Source organism: Acinonyx jubatus, chromosome E2 (genome assembly GCF_027475565.1).
Source record: "Acinonyx jubatus isolate Ajub_Pintada_27869175 chromosome E2, VMU_Ajub_asm_v1.0, whole genome shotgun sequence".
Lineage (NCBI taxonomy): Eukaryota > Metazoa > Chordata > Mammalia > Carnivora > Felidae > Acinonyx > Acinonyx jubatus.
The window spans coordinates 43306223-43321736 of record NC_069396.1 but is presented as its reverse complement, the minus strand read 5'-3'; the positions used below and the strand labels follow the sequence as shown (position 1 = coordinate 43321736).

Sequence of the window (15514 nt, the reverse complement as noted above, 5' to 3'; positions counted from 1 at the left end):
CGTGCCTCAGTTTCCCCATCTCTGTGGTAGGGAGAGGAAAGAATAGTACTCGTCTCAAAGGGATGTTGTGAGGTTACATTAGTTAATACAGGAAAGCCCTGAGCCCGGTGCTTGGCACATGATGAACACCGTATGTTTGCTGTTCTTGTCGTTACGATGGACATCCTCAGTGGTCCCCTGATCTCAGTGGCAGGTTGAGATGGGTCTGGGCAGGTTGGGGCAGCTCAGTAGGTAATTCCTGAGCTGCTTAGGCCTGGAGGTCACCCCAAGGAGCCCCACAATCAGCTGTAATTGGGGCAGTCTTGCTCCACCTCCTCCCTCCCTGGGTATATCAGGGCCAGTCCAGACCCTAGGCTCTGTCTCAGCAAAGGAGGGTGGCTGCACCAGGCACTATGGGGAAGGCAGTGAGTGGGGCCCGGAGTCAGGGGTTGGGAGGCTGGAGGCTGGAGGCAGGAGTTTCAGTGGGATCTGATGCCTCCCCGCTCCTCTCATCCCCAGGAGAATTACGAGATGTACTCAGTAGAGCTGGGACCTGGCCCTGGTGGGGACATGGCAGCCAAGATGAGCAAGAAGAAGGCAGGCAATAAAGGAGGCAAGAGGAAGGAGAAGCTGGAGAACATGAAGAAGGAGATGGAGATTGTGAGCAGGGGGCGAGGGGGCTGGGTGGGGGGCAGGAGTGCGGCCGGTGAGAGCTGGACAGTGACTGTCCTGCCCCCACCACGCAGAACGACCACCAGCTATCAGTCACGGAGCTGGAACAGAAATACCAGACCAGTGCGACCAAGGTGAGCTGGGCGCAGAGGGAGGGGTGCGCACAGAGAAGGGGAGAGAGGGAGAGAGAGAGAGAGGAAGAAAAGGGAGAAATGCATTAGAGAGAAAGGGCCAAATAGAGAGAGGGATGGAGTAGGAGAAGCAGATAAAAAGAGGCAGAGAGGCAGAGACAGAGACAAAGAGGCAGATAAGAGAGAGTGAAGCAGAGCAGAGACAACAGGAAGAGAGAACCAGGCAGGAAAATTGAGAGAGACTCGGTGGAGGGCAGGGGGAAGGGGCAGGACAGAGGCAAGGATGACACAGAAACGAAGAGGCACAAGACAGAGGGGAGAAGAGGGGAAAGAGACAGACAGAAGAGCTACCCCCACCAAGGAGCGTGTGGTGAGACGAAAGCCCTTGGAAGCCACTGCGACCACCTGCCCTGTCCCCAGGGCCTGACTGCCAGCCTGGCCGCGGATCTGCTGCTGCGGGATGGGCCCAATGCCCTGCGGCCGCCGCGTGGTACCCCTGAGTATGTCAAGTTCGCCCGGCAGCTGGCCGGTGGTCTGCAGTGCCTCATGTGGGTGGCTGCTGCCATCTGTCTCATTGCCTTTGCCATCCAGGCCAGTGAGGGGGACCTCACCACCGACGACAATGTGAGTAGCAGCTGCTGTGGGCAGACGTGGGACACAGGGAACTGGAGGATAGAGAACATTGAGCATGGACTCAGGACGCGAGGGATACAGGATGGGGACACAGACACGTGGAAATGCAGTTCCAAGACATAGGTCACGGGGGGCAAGAGGAGGGGGAGATGAACGATACTGGGATATGGGGCAGACCCGATGACACAGGTCACAGGGGACACAGAGAATGTATCTCAGATATGGAGGACACGGGTGGGGACACAAAGACGTAGAAATACAATACTTAAGATATGCAACTTGGGAAACAGAAGACACGGGACAGACCAAGGGCACAAGGGACATGGGACTCAGACATGGGACACAGGGCATAGGGACATAGGGGACCGAAGACTCAGGACACAGTGCCTAGAGAGACATGAAGCAGACAAGGAAGCACAGAGACAGAGAATATTGAAATGTGGGACAAGAGGACATTGGATATATGACAGGGGTCAGAACAAGAGACGTGGGAACTTAGGGATGTGTGGCATTGACAGGGATTTGAAAGTCATAGGACATGTGCCACCAGATGGGGACTTAGAGGTACACAGACATGGGGAGACGTTGGACATAGGGACTTGGAATTTGGAACATGATCTTGGAGTCCACAGAATATGCAGCATAAGATCGACAGCATACTAACATGGAAATGGGGACAGGAGGGTGCACTTTGGGGCACAGGGCACATAGAGGTGGCACACAGATTATGAAAACACAGAACACGAAACTTGTAACACAGGGACTATAGGGCATGAGAACATGAGGGGACAGAGGACAGCAGACATGTGGAATGCAGGACTCAAAAGGACGCAGGAAAGGATGCATGGTGACACAGGGCACAAGTCGTAGGATATGGGGACATGGGGGATGTAGGGTTCAGGACCCAGAGAATATGGGATATAGGTACACGACACTGGGAATACAGGGAAGCTGAATGTGGGACGTGGAGAACACAGGGACAGGGAACACAGGCCACGGGGAACAGTGCATGTGGTGGCTAGTAAAGCAGGGAAAACCACAGGGGTGACCCCAAGAACACCGGGGGACAGGGAGTAGGCGGGCGCCCCCGCGCAGGGATCTTCCGGCCCCTTCTCATCAGCCTGGCCCCCTTCCTGCCTCTACCCAGCTGTACCTGGCACTGGCCCTCATCGCCGTGGTCGTGGTCACCGGCTGCTTTGGCTACTACCAGGAGTTTAAGAGCACCAACATCATTGCCAGCTTCAAGAACCTCGTGCCCCAGGTGGGTCCCCATTCAGTTCCCTGTGTGCACTCGGGCGGGCGCAGGGAGGCTCCTGGCGTCTGTCTGGGTGGGCCTTCCCACCAGGCCCAACCTGCTCCCAGCCTGTAGCCTCCCGCTCCGCCCATAGGTCCTCCACAGCTCCCTCTTTGCATCTCCCCACCTTCCCCTGCACTCAGTGGCCTCCACCCCCACCCCTGCCCACCTCAACCCTGTGCCCCTGCCCCACAGCAAGCAACTGTGATCCGAGATGGGGACAAGTTCCAGATCAATGCAGACCAGCTTGTGGTGGGCGACCTGGTGGAGATGAAAGGCGGGGACCGAGTGCCAGCGGACATCAGGATCCTCCAGGCCCAGGGCTGCAAGGTGGACAACTCCTCGCTGACTGGAGAGTCTGAGCCGCAGACCCGCTCGCCCGAATGTACACACGAGAGCCCCCTGGAGACCCGCAACATCGCCTTCTTCTCCACCATGTGCCTTGAAGGTCTGTGAGGCCCCTGCCCGCCCCCCCCGGCTGACCACGCTGCCTCCACACTCCCCACGGCTGCCTCCACTCCCCTTCTTCTGCCATGTATGAAGCCACACTGCCTGCCCACCTCACGTGACCACCCCCTCTTCGGGGCATCCTGCCCCTGTATCTCCCATGACTTCCCCTTCTGCAGTTCACACTGTGTGCACACCCCCATCGCTGCCCACCTGTCCCTGAGGCACCCTCTTGGCCCCACTGCAGGCACGGCACAGGGCCTGGTGGTGAACACAGGTGACCGCACCATCATTGGGCGCATTGCATCGCTGGCATCGGGAGTAGAAAATGAGAAGACCCCCATCGCTATTGAAATCGAACATTTTGTGGACATCATCGCAGGCCTGGCCATCCTCTTCGGCGCCACATTTTTTGTGGTGGCCATGTGCATTGGCTACACCTTCCTGCGGGCCATGGTCTTCTTCATGGCCATTGTGGTAGCCTACGTGCCCGAGGGGCTGCTGGCCACTGTCACGGTGAGTTGGGGAGACAGAAAAGAGGTGCAGAGAGCTGGGAGGCTCGTCCATCTGTGTGTTCATTCATCCAGGGTTGCCTCCATCGTCTCCCTATTTGTCCTACCACCCCCTCACTTCCCACCCACACACCTTCCCATCAACCATCCTCCCCACCCCCTGTCTCTCCATCTATCCATCCATTCAGCAAACACTCACCAACGCTAGTCTGGGCCATACACTATACCAAACACTGAGGACTCACAGATGAACAGGACGCATCCTTGACAGGAGGAGGCTGAGGTCCAGTGTGGGCAGCCCTCAACAGTTAGCACCCAGTCCAAGACCAGCCCCAGAGGAGGTTCAGAGGATGTCTGCTTTCTCAGTTTGGTTGTGTTGATAAGAGAACCTACAGAACCTCAGCCTGGGCAGCTTAGAGAAGGGCCTAGTTATGTCTGTCTGGGCAGATTGGGGAGGTGTCCCAAGTGGAAGAAAGCACAGGCCGGAAAAAACAGAGGCAAGAAAAGCATGGGTTTTGCCGAGGAATGCTGTGTACACAGTACTGTGGCTGGGATGCAGGCTCCCGTGCTGTGAGAGAAGGGAAGGACTAGAAGCAAGGATGGGGCCCCCTACCTGCGCTTCTCACCCCTTCTCCCAGGTCTGCCTGTCCCTGACAGCCAAGCGACTGGCCAGCAAGAACTGTGTCGTCAAGAACCTGGAAGCAGTGGAGACACTGGGTTCCACATCAGTGATCTGCTCTGACAAGACAGGGACCCTCACTCAGAACCGCATGACTGTGTCCCATCTCTGGTTTGACAACCACATCCACTCGGCTGACACTACGGAAGACCAGTCAGGTGTGGGGGTGGAACGAGACGGGGCTGGGGCAGGATCTGGTAGACGCTTGAGACGTGGAAGGGAGCTCTGAGGTTACTGAAGGGAGTCTGGGGAGGGATCTGCATTAATGGAGTGGGGCTCCATCCCGATCGGGGCAAGGGTCTGTGAAGCTTTAGGTCTGCAAAGGGGCTTGGTATTGGGTCTCCTAGGAAACTCAGTACTGGGTCTGGAGAGAAGGCTCTGTCCTGGGGTATGAGGAGGGGTTTGGGTCCCACCCAGGTCTGGGAGGTGATCCTGTCCTGAATCTAGAGAGAGGGACTCGGTTCTGGTATGGGAGAGCGCTGCGCCGGGTCTGGGGCCCGCGAGGAGTCCCCTCGCGGCCCCAGCCTGGACGCCTGGCCTGCAGGGCAGACGTTTGACCAGTCCTCGGAGACGTGGCGGGCGCTGTGCCGCGTGCTAACGCTGTGCAACCGCGCTGCCTTCAAGTCGGGCCAGGACGCGGTGCCGGTGCCCAAGGTGAGACCATAGGGTACTCCGGGGGATCCCGGGAGCCTGGTGCAGCCAGGCTCGCCCCTGACACCCGCCGCCGCTTCCAGCGCATCGTGATCGGGGACGCGTCCGAGACTGCGCTGCTCAAGTTCTCGGAGCTGACCCTAGGCAACGCCATGGGCTACCGTGAGCGCTTCCCCAAAGTCTGCGAGATCCCCTTCAACTCCACCAACAAGTTCCAGGTGTGCGCCCAGTCCCGCCCAGACCCCCTCCCACAGAGAGCACCCCGCCCATCTCAGGCCCCACCCACACTCAGGGCTGGCCTACCGCAGGGTTTCTCTCTTAGTTCCCGCCCCCTTCCTAGCCAAGCCCCGCCCACAACCACTTCTTCCCCCCCCCCCCCCCCCCCCCAGCCCCTTAGCTGGGGGCTCACCGTCAGCTTTCAGGCCTTCCGTGGGGGTAGCTCGCAGTCCAAATTCCGTCCCAGACCAACTCCGACCCTAATTCTATCCATTCTCTGCGCTCAGGCTCCTTACTGCGTCCCTAACCCTCAGCCTCTACGAAAGACCTGCCCGGCACGCTAGCCCCTCACCCCCAGCCAAGCTGCACCCTCCAAAGGTTCCTCCGGCTGCGCCCCAGCGCGGTCAACCCCGCCGTTCTCCCAAGTCCCGCCCCCTTGTCCTAGTCCTTAACACCGTCCCCTTCCTTGCCCGAAGCTGTCCATCCACACACTGGAGGACCCGCGGGACCCCCGGCACGTGCTGGTGATGAAGGGCGCCCCTGAGCGCGTGTTGGAACGCTGTAGCTCCATCCTCATCAAGGGCCAGGAGCTGCCGCTGGACGAGCAGTGGCGGGAGGCTTTCCAGACTGCCTACCTTAGCCTGGGAGGCCTGGGTGAACGCGTGCTTGGTGAGACCCCCAGGGCTCTGTGAGACCCCCACAGTAGATGGTAAACCAATCTGTAAGGAGGAGCTAGCACAGACCCTGCCCAATCTTCCCTGCCCAACCTTCCCCGCCCAGCCCTGACCATGACCTTTCCCATCCCTGGCTCACAGCTGACCTGCCCAAGTGCACACATTCATCTTTGACTTTCCCTGTCTCAGTCCTGACCCTTGTCCATCCTCAGTTTCTATCTTGACCCAGCTCCTTCCCACCTGTCCTCCCTGGGACCTTCCCATTCCTGACCTGACATCCCTTGATTTTTCCCAGCTCTTGCCCCAACCTTGACCTGCTTTCACATCCACCTGTCAGTGTCCTCCTCTTGACCCTTTGACCTCCAATCCTTGCCTCAACTCAAGACCCCCCAATCCTTGTCCTGACCTCTGATCTGCCTCAACATTTTGTCCCGATTCCTAAATTTCCCTAACCCCTGCCTCAACCCTGGAAGACACAAACCTGTGGTTCAATCCTGGATCATTTACCTTACTTGTGTGGGACCGCTGGCAAGAAATGCCCCTCTCTAGGCCTCAGTTTCCTTATCTGCAACATAAGCATGCTAACAGTCTCACAGGTTGGTTGTAATAATAGACTCACATCATGTGAATGAAGTATTCAGCCATCTGATGATGGTCAGGCATCTGTAGGTGCTTGGTACAAGGGGCCTTGTTATTTTACTCATCACCTGGCTTTGCTAGAGAAGGGCTTCCTGGACCCCTCTCTGACTCCCCTGTTTTCTGGTCAGGATTCTGCCAGCTCTACCTGAGTGAGAAGGACTACCCTCCCGGCTACGCCTTCGATGTGGAGGCCATGAACTTTCCAACTAGTGGCCTGTGCTTTGCGGGACTTGTATCCATGATAGATCCGCCCCGGGCCACCGTCCCTGATGCTGTGCTCAAGTGCCGCACAGCAGGCATCCGGGTATGCAACCAGGAAGGGGAGCAGGCAGGGGTGAGAACAGAAGTTAGCAGTATTTGGGGGTGACAAACCCTGTGACAGAGAACTACCTGAAAGTGGTTTGAACCAAAAAAAGAATATATTGATTCATGAAACTGAAAAGTTCTGGGGAATGAAGCTTCCGGTATAGCTGGATCTAGGAGTTCAGTGTCATTAGGAATTTGTCTTTCTCCATGTCTTGGTTCTACTTCTCCCTCTGATGGCTTTATTCTCAAGCAGTCCCTCCATTTTGGTCGACAAAGATGACCACCCCCCAGCAGCTCCAACAGACATCCCACCTGTTTAGCTACCCCACAGAAAAAGAGTGCCTCTTTTGCTGTTGTCCCGGATTGGGTCACATGTTCCTCCCTGAACCAGTCACTGTGGCTAGGGGTGGGGTACCTCGGTTGGCTAGGTCTGGGCTTACTTGCCCATTCTTGGCTAGAGACCTCACTTCAACTCTGGGGGTGAGGGATGGTTCCTGAAAGACAAATCAAGAGTTGGGGAGCCAAGACTGAGCAAGCAACAGCCATGTCCTTCTCATGGTCTCTAAGACCCAGTCCCTAGAAGAGCTTGGCCCTGTTACCTTTCTAAGCTTATTGCTTAGCCACCCCCCTGCCTCACTTCTTTGTTTACCGCTTTCCAGTCATGCTGGTCTTCCCTCTACTCCTCCAACAGTTCAGGCATGTTCACACCCCAGGGTCTTTGCATTGCCTGTTCCTGCTGTCACGAACACTCTTCCCTCAGTTTTACATGTGGCCAATTCTCTCACCTCTTTCAGACCTCTGCTCAGATGTCACTTTCTCAATGAGGCTTTCCCTGGACACACTTAAAATTGACACCACTTTTTCCACCCAACATTTGCCATCCCCTTTACCCAGGTTAATTTTTCCCCTCTCCTAATATGCTGTATCATTCATTCCTTTACTTTGTTTATTTTCTGTCTCCCACACTAGAGTGCCAACTCCACAAGAACAGAGATTTTTGTCTGTCTGCTTTGTCCCTGACATTTTCCAGGCACACAGCAGGTGGTCACGACTGGTTGAATAAGTGAACGAGTGTATCAGTAGATGTCCACCAGGGAGGATGAGGAGAGTGGGCTGATCTGAAGGCAACAAGGGTCTGATGGTCCCCTCCCCAACAGGTGATCATGGTGACAGGTGACCACCCCATCACAGCCAAGGCCATTGCAGCCAGTGTGGGTATCATTTCAGAAGGCAGCGAGACAGTGGAGGACATCGCTGCCCGCCTCCGCGTGCCTCTGGACCAAGTTAATAAGAAGTAAGCCCCTTCTGCCCACCCCCCATGGTTCTCTCCACACCCCAGGCAGACTGAGGCCCTGGTGATGCCCTCCTACCTCCTTCCCAGGGATGCCCGTGCCTGCGTCATCAATGGCATGCAGCTGAAGGACATGGACCCGTCTGAGCTGGTGGAGGCACTGCGTACTCACCCCGAGATGGTGTTTGCTCGCACCAGTCCCCAGCAGAAGCTGGTGATTGTGGAGAGCTGCCAGCGACTGGTACGACTCTGCCGAGGAAGGCGGCCCATGGGCTGGGCTGGCCCTGGGTTGGCCTCTCACTGACCACCCCTTACCCGCACCCACTCCCTGCAGGGTGCAATCGTGGCTGTGACAGGGGATGGCGTGAACGACTCCCCAGCCCTGAAGAAGGCAGACATCGGCGTGGCCATGGGCATTGCTGGCTCGGATGCTGCCAAAAATGCAGCTGACATGATCCTGCTGGATGATAACTTTGCCTCCATTGTGACGGGCGTGGAGCAGGGTCCGAGCTGGGCTGGAGACTGGGGGAGGCAGTGTGGGCACAGAAGGAACTGGGCAGCGAGGAGTCTGAGATGTCTTCTGTAACCCCACAGGCCGGCTGATCTTTGATAACCTGAAAAAGTCCATCGCCTACACATTGACCAAGAACATTCCAGAGCTGACGCCGTACCTCATTTACATTACTGTCAGTGTGCCCCTGCCCCTCGGCTGCATCACCATCCTCTTCATAGAACTCTGCACTGACATCGTGAGTCTACAGCCCCAACGTTCCCACCCGTGTAGTGCCCACGGACAGACACTCTTGGACACAATGATACAGACATGTGTACAAAGACAGGCAGATGTGGATATGCAGGCAGGCAGATAGGTAGTCCCAGACAGAACTACAGATGTGGACACACAGGTGGGCACTCAGGCATAGACACGTGGACTCAGACATTAACACACATATCTGGTGAAAGTTGGATCACAGACAGACACCCTTCAACAGCCTTGACAGATAAACACTGTCAGGCCCCAAGGCAGACAGACAGAAAAAGAACCACAGATACAGGGATGCATGCAGCCAGATGCATGGCCACCTTGACTTATTTATTCAACAGCACTTGCCTAAGTGCCTTCTTTGGGCCAGACACGCGTTAATTAATTTTGTCCTCACAAACGCTCAGTGGGATGGGCTTTATTTCTCACCCCCATTTTACTGATGAGCTAACCGAGGCATAGACAGGTCGAGTGGTTTGTCCCAGGTCACACAGCTAATAAGTGGCACACTGGGATTCGAGCCCAGGTAGTCAGGTGCCCCAGGGACTCTGCTCTTGATTAGTATACTCTGCTGCCATTCTGCAGTGATGGACAGATGGCGTGGGGGATAGGGAGGAGGACACAGGGACACAGAGACAGAAGAGATGCAGAGATAGTGACAAGGAGAGATAGGAACACAGGGATACAAAAGCAGAGACAGTCACAGAGAAAGAGACCAGAGACAGGGAAAAAGAAACAGTAAGGGGGAGAGAGAGAGGGAGAGAGAAGGTGGGGGAGGGAGAGAGAGAGAGAGAGAGAACAAGAACATGCAATAGTGGAGGTAAATCCAGATGTTCTGATGGAGGTGGATATCAGGTCAGATGTGGACACGGATGTGGACCGGACAAGACAACACACGTTTGTTGGAGGGATGGACCAAACATTGCTTTGTTGGATGGACTGGCTGATCCGTGCTGTCTAGGCAGGTCTGCCTGTGTGGTCACCTGCCTCGTAACCTCAGTCCTATCTCTGTCCGCTGGCAGGAGGTGGGGGGAGGGGGACCCCAACAGGTAGGGGACAGGGGCTCAGGCAAACCCCTAACCCCAGTTCCCTCTGCTTCTGGCCAGTTCCCATCTGTGTCCCTGGCATATGAGAAGGCAGAGAGTGACATCATGCATCTGCGTCCCCGGAACCCAAAGCGCGACCGATTGGTCAACGAGCCCCTGGCTGCCTACTCTTACTTCCAGATCGGTGAGTGCCCATGGGGCCAGGGAGCCCGGGGCTCCCTGCAGGGCTGCTCACCTGCCTTGGAGTCTCTAACTGGGGCTCTGGCTTGTTCTAGATCCTGGGGTCTGGATTCGATCCTGGGTCTCTGTTGTTCTCTGAGTCTGTGTCTGCCATGATCCCTCCCTGTGTCCCTTCTCTGTCTCTGGCCCTGCTCTACATGACCCTGTCTCTGGGTGTGTGTCTCTGTCTCTCTCTGTGCCTCGTCTCTTATGTCCCTGTTGATCTCTCTTGGGATCCTTGTCTTTGTGTCTCTCCATGTCTGTCACTGTCTGTGTCCCTGTGTTTGTGTCTCTGTTCCTGTGTCCCTACCTTTCAATGTCCTTGTCTCTTTCCATGTCTCTGTGTCTCACCCCTGTCTCCCTGTGTCTCTTTGCATCTCCCCCAGGTGCCATCCAATCATTTGCCGGCTTCACTGACTACTTTACGGCCATGGCCCAGGAGGGCTGGTTCCCATTGCTGTGTGTGGGGCTGCGGCCATACTGGGAGAATCACCACCTACAGGATCTGCAGGACAGCTATGGCCAGGAGTGGGTGAGCCCTCGCCCCACCCCATCCCATGTCACCCTCATTTCCAGTGCCACCTACCTTGTGGGTGGGCCCACACCCCATCCTCCACGTGTGATTGAGCTCAGGCAGAGCATCCCAGACTCTCTGCCAGTTCTGGGCCCTTTCCCACTACTGTCTTGAGCTCCAAACTCCTTGCCGCTGATGGTCACAGCTGCAGATGTCCCCTCCCTGCCCTCCAGTAGCACGTCATCTCTGGTGTGGAGCCGGGCCCCTATTCTGTTATTGTTACTGCAGTATCACGTACACAGAGTGTTTGCACGTGTGGCGGGCTTTAATGAAGGTTTGGAGCCCGGAGAGGCTCGATTCGGTTAGCAGGTGTGTTTAGTGTGCCCTGCGGTGTTAGAGGTCAGGATATTCCCCTTAAACATTTGCCATCACGGTTAAGAATGCAGACCTTGGAACCAGACTGCCTGGATTCATGGTTTGCCACAATTCCTCACATGCTGTGTGACACGGGGCAAGTTGCTTTGCCTCTCTGTGCCTCAGTCTTCCCATCTGTAAGTGGAGATAATACTAATATCTACTTCAGGGACTTCACAGCGTGGTCCTCAGGCCGACAGCATCCCCTGGGAGCTTGTCTGAAATGCAAATTCTCAGTCCACACCCCAGGCCTCTGGGGGTGGGGCCTGGAAGTCTGTCATAACCAGCCTTTCTGAGGGTTCAGAAATGCTGAAGTGTGAGCACCACCAGTCTCCCTCCTACGCTTACCGGGGGGGATTAAGTGAGATATACATGTGAGACGCGTGGTACCTGAAGCAGAGTTAGCGTTCCTGACACAATTAGCTGGTATTATAAATAGTTACACTGAAGAAATGGTCTGAAGAGTGGTTGCCCCTTTTAAAAGGGGCACGTGCTCTCTTCCCCATAGGCTCTTCTGGCCTACTTCACTCATTTTTGCCATCTGCCTGGGCACTGGAGTCACCGGACTTTGCAAATTCTGCCCTAGGAGCCCGATTCCCTTTTCCCAGGTGCCTTCTTGTGGGTGTCTGGAAGGTTCTACATCCCTCCTTTCATCATGAAAGCAATTGCCTGACCTACCACATGCCCAGGTGTTGACATCCGGGCTTGCGAGACCAAAATGTCTAGGCCCCACATTCTTTGGTCCTGCAAACCTGGCAGATTCGTATCCGTCCTCTCCCCCACTCCAGCCTCTGACGTAAGGGAAAGAGCAGTCAGGGGTCCACGGTCCCAGGCCCTGACTGCCTGGCTGACTGCAGAGCCTCTCCCTCTGGGCTCAGGATGCTTTTGCTCCCCTCTGGCCCACAGACGTTTGGGCAGCGCCTGTACCAGCAGTACACCTGCTACACCGTGTTCTTCATCAGCATTGAGATGTGCCAGATCGCTGATGTCCTCATCCGCAAGACACGCCGCCTCTCTGCCTTCCAGCAGGGCTTCTTCAGGTGTCCCCGGCCGGCCCCGCCCCTGCCCCGCCCTACCCTCCAAGCCCTGGCTCCAGCTCCCACCAGATCCTGACTAGGGCTCACGGCAGCCAGCAAACACCAGCACCAATTTGCGCATGTGCGGGTGCCAGGTTCTACCATTCCTTATCTATAGCTGGCTCCCGCCACCTGCCTCTCACCCGGCCCCTCTGCTTTCCTCAGCCAAAGGGGAGATGGGACGGGGCCAGCGTCCACTGTTGGAACATCTCCAGCTGACGTCCTTTGACCCTGCAGTGCCCTGCTTTCCATCTGGTCCCCAGTTCCCCATGGCCTTTGTTCTGAACCCGCCATTCTGAGCCCGTCCCCTCCCGCCCACCCGCAGGAACAGGATCCTGGTGATTGCCATCGTGTTCCAGGTCTGCATCGGCTGCTTCCTGTGCTACTGCCCCGGAATGCCCAACATCTTTAACTTCATGCCCATTCGGTGAGGGGCTGTGAGCTGTGAGTGGAGGGATGGGCACAGGGACACAGACTTGAGGGTAGCCCTCACCTCGCCATCCCGCCTGTGCCTTCAGGTACCAGTGGTGGCTGGTCCCCATGCCCTTTGGCCTCCTCATCTTCGTCTATGACGAGATCCGGAAACTTGGAGTTCGCTGTTGCCCAGGGAGTGAGTGTGGAGACTGGAGGCCAGGGGGTTGCGGGGGCTGGAACATTCTCACAACAGCTGCTCTGGTCTTTGACCTCCAAACCCTTGACCCTCCGTATCAATCAGCAATAATCACGCCTTGGATAAACATTATTGGCTACGATACCGCCACTGTGCAAAGCTTGACCCTCCGTATCAAACCTCCACCCATCCATACCTCTGAGCACCTCCCTGTTTTCCTTTCTCTCTCTCCCAGGCTGGTGGGATCAGGAGCTCTACTATTAGAGGGACCGCGGCCTTCAAGCCATCCTTGCATCCCCCACAGCAGAGGTGGGGGGCACGGGACCCTTTGGGCAGCCACCGGAACATCAAGCAATCAAGAGCCCTAGCACCACCTGTGTCTGCTCCTGCAGCCCATGGCACCCCAACTTTGCGGGACATCGCCACTCCCCTTCCCCATCCGCGGAGAGCTTCCCCCCGTGGCAGAGCAGTCCTTGGGCCCAGTCCTCTGAGGGGGTGGGGGCTTCAGGAGGGAGTGGGAGCTTGTGGCTCCTGTGAAGGGGGGGGCCGTCCTTAGCACGCCAGGCTGGCAAGAGGGCTGCCTGGGGCTCTTCTTCCAACACACTTGTGCTGCGTGATAGTAATAAACCAGCTCACATTGACTATGCTTTTATTTTGTGCCGGGCACTGTCCTAAGTGTTTTCGTGATCCCCTTTGACCTCCCACAAGCCTACAACTCAGCAGCTATTTATTTGTTCAGGTCTGTATCTCCAGTTCCTAGGACACAGCCTAGTGTGTAGTAGGTACTCACTAAACATTCCTGGGGGAAATCAATTCCCATTCCTTTGTCTAGAGTGACAGCATTTACAGGCGAGCTGGACATGACCACAGACAGGCACCCTCAGGAGTGATGCCTTTGCCCCTCTGCTAGCCTAGACACCACCTCTGGTCTCTCTCCTCAGCCTGCATTCTCATCCTCCCCTTGGCACCTTGACAGAATGTGTCAACATCTTTTCCACCTCAAGCTGCACCGTTCCACACCCGCCTCTCCCTTCACAGGGGTCTCCACTCCGGTTCCACTTGCTCACTCCTCTGCCGCTGCAGTGGGACCGACTCTGGAGGCTAAAGTCACAGGTCTCGTCCTCACATCCCTCTCCCCTGAAAAGTTAACTCTCCAACTGCTCGACACTGCCTTGACATCTGCCCCTCCACCCCGTCCCCTTCCTCACCTCTCTTCCTGGTTCTTTAGTAGGAATCTCTCTGGCAGGACCCCAGGCTTCTCCTCACCACAGCCCCCACTCCGCTGCCCCCATGGCCTGTTCTATCTGCAGTGGCTTCCACATCTGTCTCTGGTTCTCCCACTCCACATGGCCCAGCGATCCTCCAAACACGTCCCATCAGTGAGCCCTGGACTCCCTGCCCTTCCCTGGCCTAGAATTCTCCATGGTTCCTCCCTGCCCCTGCTGGCTTCCAGCCTCACAAGCCGCCTCGATCTTATTCCAATCAATTCTCGTTTCACTGGAAAGCCAGGCCTGCTCTCTGACCTCAAGGCCTTTGCACAGGCTTTGCCACCTGCTTTCTTCCCCTTGCCCCATTCGCTCATCCTTCAGTTCTCAGCTCACATCTCTCTTCCAGGGAACCCATCCTGTCCCCCAGGTTGGGCCCCCCAGCACTGCCCTGATCTAGCCTGTGCTCCCTCCATCTCAGCCCAACCGTTCTGGTCTCCCCGAGCCCCATAAAAGCTGGGATTATCCACAGATAGTTGGCCACCGACAGTGGCCCTGGATCAGAGTCTCTGCTCAGCAAATAGTTGTTGAAGAGTCATTTCTGCAACTTTCACTCGTCCCCATACATGTCAAAGGCTAGGTGGGGCTTGGGATGGAGGTGTGGGAGAGAGATGCTATCAAAGATCTACCCAGCTGGGCTAGGAGTGCCCATATACTCTGTGACCAATCAGTCACTCCCCACCCCTCCAAGACACCCGTGGACCGTCTAGACTAGGGACAATGAAGAGGTGACAGGGCTAGGTGGTTGTTTCCCCACCTGAGGGTAAATGCTCTCTCTGAACACATCAAGACTCCTAGCACAGCTGTGCTTAGTGCTTTCTTAAGCCCGGGGTTAAGCAACATTATGGCAGGACCTTGACAGCCTGGATGGAAGAGACTGCCTAGGGGGCACTTACCCTATCCTAGGCCTTGGGAGATCCCTGTGGGAATACCAGCGCTGAAGAGCACCTTCCTGGGCGGGCAGGATTTGCATCAAGGTGGAACATAAACATGACATTAAAGCCTTGCTTCTGACACATCCCCTCTGGGATGGGGAGGGAACGGGGCAGGCGGCTGGCCACTAGAACAGGAAAGGCCTGGGTGGTGCTGGAGGAAATGGAGAGCACGTGAACTTGACCGGTTGACCTGTGAGCTGGGAGTCTTCTCACCCCCCCCCCCCGCCCAGTCCTTGAAATGTGCATTCTCCTCCACCACCCCACCCCACATGCTACCCAAGGATATAGCCTTGACACTGATGTGGTATTAGATAGTATGTGACTGAATCCAGTTAAAACCTCTATATATAAACTTTTGGGATTTGGCAGGTGGGTGCAGAGATCTAGTCATCATCCTGCAGCCACAAGATAAGCCTTGTATGTTTAAGTTCCATTATTAAACTTGCCACCGACCAACTGGAGTGGCTGCCTCTTTCTTCTCTGCCCTCTGAATAATGAGGCTGGTCTCCGACGACACCTGAGAAGTTCCCAAAGAATTTGTGAAACAA

The 15514-nt window shown here is 56.1% G+C and overlaps 1 protein-coding gene across 2 annotated transcripts; it reads left to right on the top strand.

Moving 5' to 3' along the window:
• The first annotated feature begins 435 nt into the window (after positions 1–435).
• Positions 436–13421, top strand: ATP4A (ATPase H+/K+ transporting subunit alpha). Of its 2 annotated transcripts, XM_027044854.2 has the most exons (21): positions 437–639; positions 726–785; positions 1203–1406; positions 2563–2676; positions 2905–3157; positions 3404–3672; positions 4307–4505; positions 4892–5001; positions 5082–5216; positions 5691–5883; positions 6656–6831; positions 7991–8127; positions 8215–8365; positions 8459–8627; positions 8719–8873; positions 9994–10117; positions 10539–10684; positions 11987–12120; positions 12482–12583; positions 12675–12766; positions 13002–13421. In XM_027044854.2, exons 1-21 carry the CDS (start codon positions 472–474, stop codon positions 13028–13030), a joined length of 3120 nt encoding a protein of 1039 aa, XP_026900655.2. In that variant the 5' UTR covers positions 437–471; the 3' UTR covers positions 13031–13421. The 2 variants fall into 2 exon arrangements, with proteins under 2 accessions (XP_053065995.1, XP_026900655.2); XM_053210020.1 differs by lacking the exon at positions 12675–12766 and having other exon boundaries at positions 436–639.
• Positions 13422–15514: the final 2093 nt, after the last annotated feature.